Source organism: Moschus berezovskii, chromosome 1, assembly GCF_049115385.1.
Source record: "Moschus berezovskii isolate FMDL1 chromosome 1, NW_MosBer_1.0, whole genome shotgun sequence".
Classification (NCBI taxonomy): Eukaryota; Metazoa; Chordata; class Mammalia; order Artiodactyla; family Moschidae; genus Moschus; species Moschus berezovskii.
Genome location: NC_142460.1, coordinates 22142050 through 22153062, shown reverse-complemented (window position 1 = coordinate 22153062; position 11013 = coordinate 22142050). Strand labels below are relative to the sequence as shown.

Genomic DNA, 11013 nt, shown 5'->3' with positions numbered 1-11013 from the left:
TTTCGTGTGCCGCACTCCGCAGATCACACCCTTTCGAGGAGAAAGGCTGGGCGGTTGTTTTTTTCCACGGATGCAGGTTTTACTGCGCGTTTTCACACAGCCCCAGGGCGGACGGGGCCTACGGCGCTTGAGTGACGGGCTCCTCACGGCGCCCCTTGGCTCCGCCCCCCGGTCCGTCAGGGCCCCCCTGAGGCCCCCCCACGTTTGTGGGGCGGGGGAAAGCGCGCTGAGAGCGCGGGCGGCGATTGGTTGAGGGCCATGGTGGGCGGGGCGCGGCGGTCCGGCCGTATAAAGGTGCAGCGGCGTACTCGCCTCGGTTTTGCGTCGGCGTGTGTGCTGCGGCGTCCTCTACTCTGCTTGGTGGGGGAGTCCCTAGCGGTCCGGGCCGGAGAGCCTTTCCCCCCGAGTCATGGCGACGAAGGCCGTCTGCGTGCTGAAGGGCGACGGCCCGGTGCAGGGCACCATCCACTTCGAGGCAAAGGCAAGGGCTGGCGGGGGCGAGGGGAGAGACCCGCGGCGAGGCCGTGCGCGCCAACCTGCGCCCTGGCGCGGGAGGCCGGACCCGCCGGGCCTCTGGCCGCCCTCGCCACGCCTCTCTCCCCCGGCGCGCGGTTCGGCGGGTCCGCGGCCCACGCCCACCCCCGGGCCGCCCCCGCGCGCGCGGCCGCAAAGTGCTGAGTCACCGGGCGAGCCCGGCGGCGGGGCGAGGCGAGGCCTGGGCGGGGATGCGGGAAGGGAACACCCGCCGGCTCCTTCGTGTGTGGGGGCCCGGGAGGCAGAGAGAAGGCGAGGGAGGCGGCGAAGCGGCTACTGCGGCGCCCCTTCGGTGTCCGCAGGCCCCGACGGAGACCTGCCCTGCTTTGAGGAGGCCGTGTGGCCAACCCCTTACCCCCTTCTCGGCGGCGTCAGTGACATCCTGCGGATTCTTGAGTTGCGCAGTCCCGAGGCCTGGCCCGTCCTTGAGATCCCGGGGGTGGCGGGGTGCGGCCGGGCCCTCAGGATTCTCGTGGCATCCGTTATCCCTTTGGGGCTTCGTTTGCATCTCGAGCGCTCCAGCTCAGGGATCTGCAAACCACGCGCACAGTCTGTGCCGGGGTTGGTGTTCGTACGGCCCTCGAGCTGAGTGGTTTTATCTGTTCAGACCTTTATATTTTTGTTCTGTTTTGTTTTAATGTTTGTGTTTAAAGAAAAGCACGAGTATGCAACAGTGACCCTTTACAGAAAAGTTTGCTGACATACCCTGTTGTAGATCGTGGTCCGGCTCTATGAGGACAGAAGACGGCCCTGGTCAGAGCTCCAAAGAAACCAGAGATCTAACAGACTCCCTTGTTGGGGGGGTTTTCTAGAGAGCGATATTAATCCTGGGTGCACGGCAGACTCAGACTCACCGCATGCGTGCTAAGTCGCTTCCGTCGTTTCCGACTCTTTGCGACCCCATGGACTGTAACCCGTTAGGATCCTCTGTCCATGGGATTCTCCAGGCAAGAGGAACTGCAGTGGGTTGACGTTTCCTCCTCCAGGGGATCTTCCCAGTCCAGGGATCGAACCCAGCTCTCCTGCATTGCAGGCAGATTCTTTTCCCGCCGAGCCGTCAGGGAAGCCCCAGAGTCACTCACTGGCTGAGCTTTTTAAAAATACAGATTCCAGGGCTCACCTCCGGATCAATAACGTCAGAACCTGGTGGGGTGCAGTCTGAGATTTGCTGTTTTTAAAGCCTCCAAAATGGTTCTTAACAGTGCATGGAGGATTGAGAATTCCTGTTGATAGAGGGCAGTGGATGAGGTTGGGGAGTCTAAGGAGAGGAGGCCTAGAGTATTTCCTTTGCACGGAATTGTCATTTTTGTGCTTGGAGCATTCCTGTAAACAAATTTTCGGCCACGTGACTTTGAAATTGCTGGCAGGCCTGTTACTGCGAGGGTATCGGACAAGCCTCTGCAGAAATCATGTAGAATAAAGTGTCCAGGAACACTGAGTGAGCATGCTGTGAAGCGCAGATGTTGTGGAAAGACTGTCCCGGATCTTAGGTTGCCAGTGGGTGGAAAATTGTGTTGGCTTGTTAATCTTGAGGGAATTGTTAAGGTACCAGTGAGATTTACAGTGGTTTGTGGAAACATGAGAGGATATGCAAAGTGTCCTATGTGAGATTTATACAAGGAGAACTTAAATATTTGAGCTGAATTTTTCCTTTTGGTGGTTTCCAAATTTTCTGAAAAGGCTTTTTGACATTAGACTCAATTTTGCTCTTTTCATTTGCCAGACTCTGTTTTGTCTCTCCACTTGCCTCTCCACTGAGGAATTCTTTCCTTCCGGCCACTGAGAAACAGCTCCTGGTGTGTTACTAAGATTCAGAAGCCAGACTGTTAAACCTGACACAGCCCGGGTCCCCTTAGTTTTTACACTTTCCCTGAGCAGCTCGTATGGCCCCCTCCTCTGGGTTCTGAACCTCCATTTTGGTGGTGCTCTCTGCACCTGATAAAAGACCCTTGGGTGTGCAGATGTATAAAACTCAATAAACTACCTATTGTATTTCTTGGCTTATTGAGTGTTTAAAATTTTTGGATTAGTTTCTAGTTTTCAAAAATCGGAAACTTTCACCTCTCAATTCCAAAGTCCTAGCTCATCTTGAAAATCATCTGGAGAAGGCCCCTACTGAGGCCTAGGGTGACACTGTGGCCGTTTCCCTTCTCCCGTTTCCCTGACCTGTTTCACTCATTTAAGGTAATAGCCTGATTCCTGCGCAGGGTGTACCAGGCCGCTTGCCCTTGAACTTCTCCTGTTCTGTGCATTACCAGTTAAGTGGAGGCTTGAAAGAACCTGCTGTGTTTGTCTCTGTACTCTCAATAATATGGTGTGTTTGGGGGGATTGCATTCACATTTGCTTTTTCCAGAATTCTCCATTAAATTTTGGGTTTTTCTTTAGCTGGAGGAATCACAGTGTATCTATCTTCAAAAAGAAATACAAGAGGCAGCAGTTGCCACGTTGCTTTCCAGGAGCAGTGATACCTAGCCAGTGGAAAATCAGATCTTCAAGGACTAACACCTCTCGGCCCTGGGTTTTTAAAAAGAAACACCGTCTTGTATTCCTCCATGGTGTGGTTGCTGAGTTATGTTTCATTTTAGTTGCTAAGATCTCTGTAGCTGTGGAAGTAACTTTGATTTGTTTATGTAGTGTGCAGTACCATTACCCATCACCTTTGCAGGGATTGCAGTGTTTTTTTTTTCTTCTTCATCTGCTTCGGTGTTTTATTGTCCCTTCTTTTTGATCTCAACAGTGGAAAGGTTATCTAGGTTTCAGTGCCTGAAAAGCCTTGAGAAAACAGTACTTCTGGTTAGACTAGGATCAGCTTCCCAGTGGCAGTGAGGAGGATATTCTCTGGCTATAAACCAAAAATAGCCGTGTGGGAAACTGATAAACGTCCCTCTCCTGGGGAGTGGAGAAGAGGGACCATGGGGTAGCAAGTTAAGTATTTGCAGGGAACCTCTTTTTCTTCTTTTTAAGACAAATCTGTGTGTTTGATAATACAGCAGAGTGTCTGCATGAAGAAAGGAAGATGCTGAAAAGTATGACGTGCAAACAGTCGGGTTCACAGGGTTGATAGGTGCACATACACTTAGCCACGCACAAGCACAACCTATTTGAAGTATTTACATAATAAGAACTTACTCGTATCACACATGAATGGTTAAGCAGCTACCTGGAGGTTCACTGCTGGAAAGTGGTGGGCCTTTCTAGCCAAAAACCTTGGACACAGGCTTTTCGACTGCTGAGTTGATGTTCTTTTCACTTTTCCTGTGAGTGGTAAAGGTAACTGAGTCGTTTTCTTTGTTCAGAAGCATTTGCCCTCTCAAACTTCTCGCACTTTTCTTTGACTAAAGGGAAATACAGTCGTGGTCACGGGCTCCATCACAGGGTTGACTGAAGGTGATCACGGCTTTCACGTCCATCAGTTTGGAGACAATACTCAAGGTGGGTGCTGTCCTGGTGAGAGCGGTTCACGGTCGCCTCACCTGGTGGGATAAACCTAGTATGCATGTGCTTAGGCGCTCAGGCGTGTCTGACTCTGCAGCCAGTTGGACTGCAGCCCTCCAGGCTCCTCTGTCCGTGGGATTTTCCAGGCCAGAATACTAGAGTGGTTGCCCTTTCCTTCTCCAGGGGACCTTCCCGACCCCGGGATCCAGCCCACGTCTTCTGTGTCTCCTGCACTGCAGGCGATTGTCTACCTGCTGAGCCGTCCAGGAAGCCACCCCCACACATTAAAAACTAGCCAACAATTTTTTAAAAAGTCAATAGGACTACTCAAGTCAGCCTCCGATAAAAGTGACTGACTCATGGAATGGAAGGGGGAGTTGATACTTTTATTTTATCTTATTATGGGTTGATTATGTAAGAGTCTCAGGTGTTTTTAACAATCGAAAACAATACTGCTACTTTCTGACCTTCCTGGCCTTTGATTCTTGTGAGCCGGGGCTTGAGGGTGGGTGTGACAGGCAGGGGGTGCATTTATCATTACCCTGGAAGAACAGCTCCACAGCTCCAACACTGCAGCCTTAGTTGGGACGGGGTGGCGGGGAGTAAGATACAAACTGACGATAGCCTGTGAACTGTTGGTGCTGTGGATTGAGTTTTATTTTCTCAATTTGGGATCAGAAGCAAGTTAACAAAATTTATGGGTTAAGTTGTTGTATTTGAGTAAACTTAGTGTTTCGACCTTCTGTGATGAGAACTTAGTTCATTTTGCTGGAACTTGTTTTTAATGTCCCATAACTTGGTTCCTTTAAATAGTGATTTAAGGGTCAGATGTGATCCACTTCAACAGTTATAAAAATTCCTGGGACTAAGAGGTGGTCCAGTGGGTAAGACTCCCCCAGGTTCCCAACGCAGGGGGCCTGGTCAGGGAGAGGAGATCCCACGTGTAGGCCGCAACCCAGAGTCCACACGCTGCCGCTTAAGGACCCTGCACGCCTCAACTAGACATCACGTGTGCAGCAGCTGAGACCTGGCGCGGCCAGAGAAGAAACGTTCCTGCCTCTGCGGTGGGGGGTGACCGCTCTTTGGCTTTGCCTTACTCTGCCGCGCCCTGTAACCTGCGTGTCGTCTTCCTGAGTAGGGGGTTGGGGGCGGGGGGAGGGGATGAATGAAGCCTCTGCTCACAGCCTTTATCCATCCCCCACCCCACCGGACAGCCATCGAGTGAAGACCACGTCCCGAGAGAGCCGCCTCCGGAGTTGTGTTCTGTGTGAATGCTCTTCCCCGGTGCTCAGGAGCGCCTTGTTTACAGAGTGCAACCTGAAGTCCCCAGAGTAGTGCAGGGCAGCAGCCCTTGGAATAGGCTGCTGCTTTATATTCCACAAGCACCAAGACCCAGGCAGCAGCTGTCTGGAGGTGTGTTGCTGGGGAGACACGTTTTTCTAGTTGAGGTATCCTGTCATCTTAGGAAGCAGGATCATAATCATGGGATTTTAGTAGAAGGACCACTGAAGCTGCAGTCTTGGCCCTCTCATTTTACGGGGCCGAAGAAACCAAGCCCGGAGAAGGGTGCCGCCTTTATCAGTGTCACGCAGCAGTTGGGATTTGTCTCTTCTCCCTGCTGCTGCTGCTGTTACTGGCCCAGAAGTCACGTTGTGGGTCAGTGCTTTTCTCCAGTTGAGGATTTTAGCAATGACCAGTTTCTTTTTTAGAATTTATTTTGGAATTTTGATTCATAATTTAGCTGCCTTTTTTTTTTTTGGTAAATAGGCTGTACCAGTGCAGGTCCTCACTTTAATCCTCTGTCCAAAAAACATGGTGGGCCAAAAGATGAAGAGAGGTGAGTGACCTTAAATCTTTTTTGAAATAATAGCACTGACTTTGGGCAGGGGTGATCAGTATGGTTTACTACTTGCAGATTGTATGCTAAGATAATTGCACTTCTGCTCTTGAATTTGTTGCTCCATGTAACCCCTTGCCCCCGAGTACTGGAATGGCTTTACTCCCTGGGCTAAGGAATTGACAAATGGGGACACTGCAAATGATTTGGCTTTTGTAGCATTTATTAAATATAGAACTAATACAAGTGTCAAAGGGAACTACTACAGGAAATGTCATGAATAACAGTACTGTCAACTACTAGCAAAATTAAAACATCATTGTGAAACACTGGAAACTTTGTAGATGAAAATTTGATGTTGAAAATTCAGTGGGACTCCACTTGTATGTGTTCGTTTTCTGAAAGCCTTTCAGGAAAATATTAAATTTTAAGGACAAGGATTAATTTACGTTTGTATCAAAGGCCTAGGGGCATAACTCTTATCCATGCCAAGTATTAATAGGCATAACTCAGTAACTTAGAGTTTACCCTCTAAGTTTACTTTACCTCTGAAGTTAGGGGTGCACAAGTCTTTCCAGAGCGTTGCTTTATAGACTTGAAGCCTTGCTTGAAGAGCTGTGTGTCTAGAACATCTTGTTACTTGTTTCTAAATTTGTATGTTTTCAAAGTTTTGTCAGTATGGAAAAGTGGATTCTATTTGATTATAGAGTGTATTGATCTCTCAAGCAACCCTTATGTATCTGACTCGTCCATTTTTAATTTAGTTTATGAACTAAAGTTAGATAGATAGAAATCAGTCCTAATCCCTCTGCTTTTTCAATGTTAGGCATGTTGGAGACCTTGGCAATGTGACGGCTGACAAAAACGGTGTTGCCAACGTGCATATTGTAGATTCTCTGATCTCACTCTCAGGAGAATATTCCATCATTGGCCGCACGATGGTGGTAAGTTTTCATATAATAAGGATATGCATGAAATTTCTTCTAACACATGATCATGTATGTTTTCATGACTTCACGATTGTTAATCATGGCTTCTAAGCTTCCATGTAGATTGTACTATCCATTCAGATTAGGAAAAGCAGTTATTTTGTTGGACAGTTACAGTGAAGGTGAATTAATGATCAAGGTTGGTTAAGACCAGTTTTGCTAAGATGCAGTGATAAAGCAGATTATCTTTGATCATGTTGATTAGATCTGTGTTAGGGAAACAGAAGCTGTCTTTATTTGGTTTTTAAATGGCCAGGCTTTCTGTCACTACTGGTTTCCCCCTTGCAGTTAACCAGAGCATTTGAAATCTAAAATCTGGGGTGGACCTCGGTACCAATATTCATTCATGTCTGCAGATTGTTGTCACTTGTTTAACGTGTGGGGGGGCCGTTGCCCAAGGTTCTGTAGCACTGCATCTGGTTCCTACGAATGCCTCCTGAAGACTCCCTTTTGCCTGCCCCCAGAGGAGTTAACTTTCAGTAGACACTTCTTATCAGTTCACCCGTTTATCCTTAGAATTTCCTTCTGTAGTTATGAAGCAGAAAAGTCACTTATCAATGTTTGATGTGCTGTGCTTAGTCGCTCAGTCATGTCTGACTCTGTGCCACCGTTGGACTTGTAGCCTGCCAGGCTCTGTCCATGGGATTCTCCAAGCAAGAATACTGGAGTGGATTGCCATGCCCTCCTCCAGGGGATCCTCCCAACCCAGGGATCAAACCCAAGTGTCCCGCATTGCAGGCAGATTCTTTACCATCTGAGCCACCAAGTTGTGGCTTAATGTTTTATGAGCAAAATTTAAAAGGCTACTGCTTGAATATTCAAGATATTTTTAGGGCCTCCCCCAAGCTCAGTTGGTAAAGAATCTGCCTGCAATGCAGGAGACCTGGGTTTGATTCCTGGGTCTGGAAGATCCTCTGGAGAAGGGCATGGCAACCCACTCCAGTATTCTGATTTGAATACTCAAGATATTTTTAGGATTCTCTCTTATTTATGGGTCTGTAGTTAATTAGGCACAGTTTTTATAAGTTTATATTTTGGTCTACCTTTCCCCCCGAACCAGTTTGTACTATGAAAGAATGTCTACTCTGATATTACTAAAATTTCTCATGGTAGATTTAGCATGTGGATGCTTTGTAACCTAATTCTATGGGCTTCTTGTATTTTTTTGAGATAGTACTGCTAACCTAGTGTTTGTCATGTCTGCATCATCAAGAAAAAGCTTTGAATGGTAGTTTCTACTCTTTATTACTAGGTTAAATATTTATGTATTTTCCTACTAGTAGGATTATTTTAACATGGTATTTTCTAATACTCAGTGGTTCTTTAAAGTCTTTTGGGTATTGTTGAGGAGATGGTAATGGCTTGATAGACTTGAGTTAATCTGTTCTTAAAATTTTTTAAAGGTCCATGAAAAACCAGATGACTTGGGCAGAGGTGGAAATGAAGAAAGTACAAAGACTGGAAACGCTGGAAGTCGTTTGGCCTGTGGTGTAATTGGAATTGCCCAGTAAACATTCCCTGGGACACAGTCTGAGTCCTAGTAATTCATCTGTAATCTTGCTAGTTGTAGAAATTTAACTTGATAAGCATTTAACACTGTAAACTTAAAAAGTGTAATTTGTGTGACTTTTTTTAAATTGCTTTAAGTACCTGTAATGAGAACTGACTTACGATCACTTGAAAGATTTGTATAATTTTATAAAACTCATACGCAATTAAAATGTCTGTTTCATTGATCTCTGTATTTTGCCAGACTTAATCACATGTATATTATTTGTCTGAATTTCTTCAGTTCTTTCAAGCCTGCAATAAACATTCTCTGTGGCACTGTATTTTGAGCCTGTTGAAGTATTTAAATTGAAATTCTAAATTAACTTGATATTCATACATACAGCGTGAATAGAAGAGATTTAGTAATATCTTGATGGGTATTAACTTATCATATAGAACTTTTGTTTGAAAGTGTTTTTAAATGAGATCATTAAAATGTTAAAATTTTAGCGACTGGTAAATTTAGCAAGAATTGATGCTTTTGAACTGTGGTGCTGGAGAAGACTCTTGAGAGTCCCTTGGACTTCAAGGAGATCCAACCAGTCCATTCTAAAGATCAATCCTGGGTGTTCATTGGAAGGACTGATGCTAAGCTGAAATTCCAATACTTTGGCCACCTCATGCGACGAGTTGACTCACTGGAAAAAGACTCTGATGCTGGGAAGGATTGGGGGCGGGAGAAGGGGACGACAGAGAATGAGATGGCTGGATGGCATCACCGACTTGACGGACATGAGTTTGGGTGAACTCGGGGAGTTGGTGATGGACAGGGAGGCCTGGCGTGCTGTGATTCATGGGGTTGCGGAGAGTCGGACACGACTGAGCGACTGAACTGAACTGAAGCTGAACTTTAATCTCAAATAGGCCATTCTTTGTTAGCTTTAGGGAAGTTAAGGTGGTAACTTTAAAGTAGCTGTTAACAATTTAAGAGAGCCCTTTGATAAATTGTAAATGGCAAGTTACAGCCTTAGCGAAGAGTAAGATTTACCTACCTATCAAAATGGCACATATTCCATTTTTATAGATCCATGACTACTTAGTTTTATTTTTAATAACAGAATTTGGCACAACCTGCTTTCAGATAGGTCCTTTAAAGAAATATACCCACTGAAAGGTGGAAGCAAAGAAATGACTTGTGGGTTCTGCCTGTTTAAATACAAGATTTTCTACACCCAATTAGTAATTCAAGTCTGTTTCTCTAAATTCGTATGCCTATAAGAGAATGCTTTAAAATGAAGTGTTGATCTTAATGCAGGTCTGACAGTGGGTTATAGTTTATTATTGAAAATTGTAGGATATTTGACAGAGCAGCCAGAAATAAGCAACTGTTTTGGCTGGACTTTAGCAAGTGAAGATCACTTGGAGAGGAAAAGCTAATTTAGAAAAATAACTTGTATGTATTCAAAGTTTTAAGTTGGTGATAACCGTATGCTCACAAATTAACAGTTAAGTTGACCATCAGGTAGGGAATCTAAAAACCAACACTAACGTTTCATAAGGTACAGTTTGTTACATAAACGGACTTGCTTGTGTCCTTTAAAGCCTCAAATGTAGTTACTGCCACTTAATACTTCTGGGGTTTTGTCATGAGCAAATAATGAGACCTTAATACTTTCAGTGAAATACTGGACTGTTTTCTTAAAACCTGAACACTTAATCAGACGTGTATTTCCAGAAGCAGTTTCAGCGAGGACTTCCAAACTCAGTGGGCCAACATACAACAGGGTAAGCTTATACAAGTCTACATATGTGAAACGGGATTTTCTCTTTCCCACAGGCGGGACACCAGTTCATTGCCCTAGGTACACTCCCCCCACCACCAAGGATCTTGCTGCAGAAAACTCAAAACCAAATAAAGCAGCTTTGCCTCGGGATGAGGGTAATGAACCTGTTCAGCACACAAACTAGGGCAGTTTAGACACATATTTAAGGAGAAAAGAGCTTCAAGGCCGTAAATACTTGGGTTGTGTTAACGGCTGGTCTTTTCCTTTATGTAACTGCTTCTCTGTACTACTTCAGGTACAGGTTTGATTTCCCTTTGAATGTCTTCATGTAACAGTTCTTGGATAACTCACAACTCTTTTTACTAGTTAACCCAATTATTTTAAGGAAGAGCGAGTACTTTTCAGGGTTAAAAAGGTCAGCTTACCTCTGCTCAGCAGGGGAAAAGAGGAAACAGGCAAGACTTATAAGAAACAGTGGGGGCTGCATTTAAATTCTTAAACAGATGAGACAAAAAGCTTTTAAAGCTGCAGACACTAACCTTAATTTTCTTTCACCCTTTTCAAAAATTTAATGGGATGGTAAGAAAAGCCACCAGCCTTCTAAAGAAGCAATACCCAGGCAATAATTTATAGTACAATGGGCAATGTTGGAGTCCAATGTTCCCTTAGCAAAGAATTTTTTTTACCAATTATTTAGGGCAACATTTACCACAAAGCCAATGGGCGGGGGTCGGGGAGGGGGAGAACACCTTGATTGAATCCCAAAACTCATAAGCTTTTCAGTTAACATTAGAACCACTAACCTTTGTCTTATGATTGAAATGCTAAAAGTCAAAAATATTACAGATGAAGTGTTTGAAAATAACTACATAAAGATGTCTGTTTCTATAAAATCAACAAGTCTAATTTAGACTCTAATACAGCATTAACTGCTCAAATTTT

The 11013-nt window shown here is 45.3% G+C and overlaps 1 protein-coding gene across 1 annotated transcript; it reads left to right on the top strand.

Annotated features, from left to right (window-relative positions):
- Window positions 1–311: 311 nt before the first annotated feature.
- SOD1 (superoxide dismutase 1) lies at window positions 312–8628 on the top strand. The gene is made up of 5 exons (XM_055421508.2): window positions 312–481; window positions 3877–3967; window positions 5738–5807; window positions 6634–6751; window positions 8200–8628. The coding sequence occupies exons 1-5, from the start codon at window positions 410–412 to the stop codon at window positions 8305–8307; spliced, it is 459 nt and encodes a 152-aa protein (XP_055277483.1). The 5' UTR covers window positions 312–409; the 3' UTR covers window positions 8308–8628.
- The last annotated feature ends 2385 nt before the right edge of the window (window positions 8629–11013 follow it).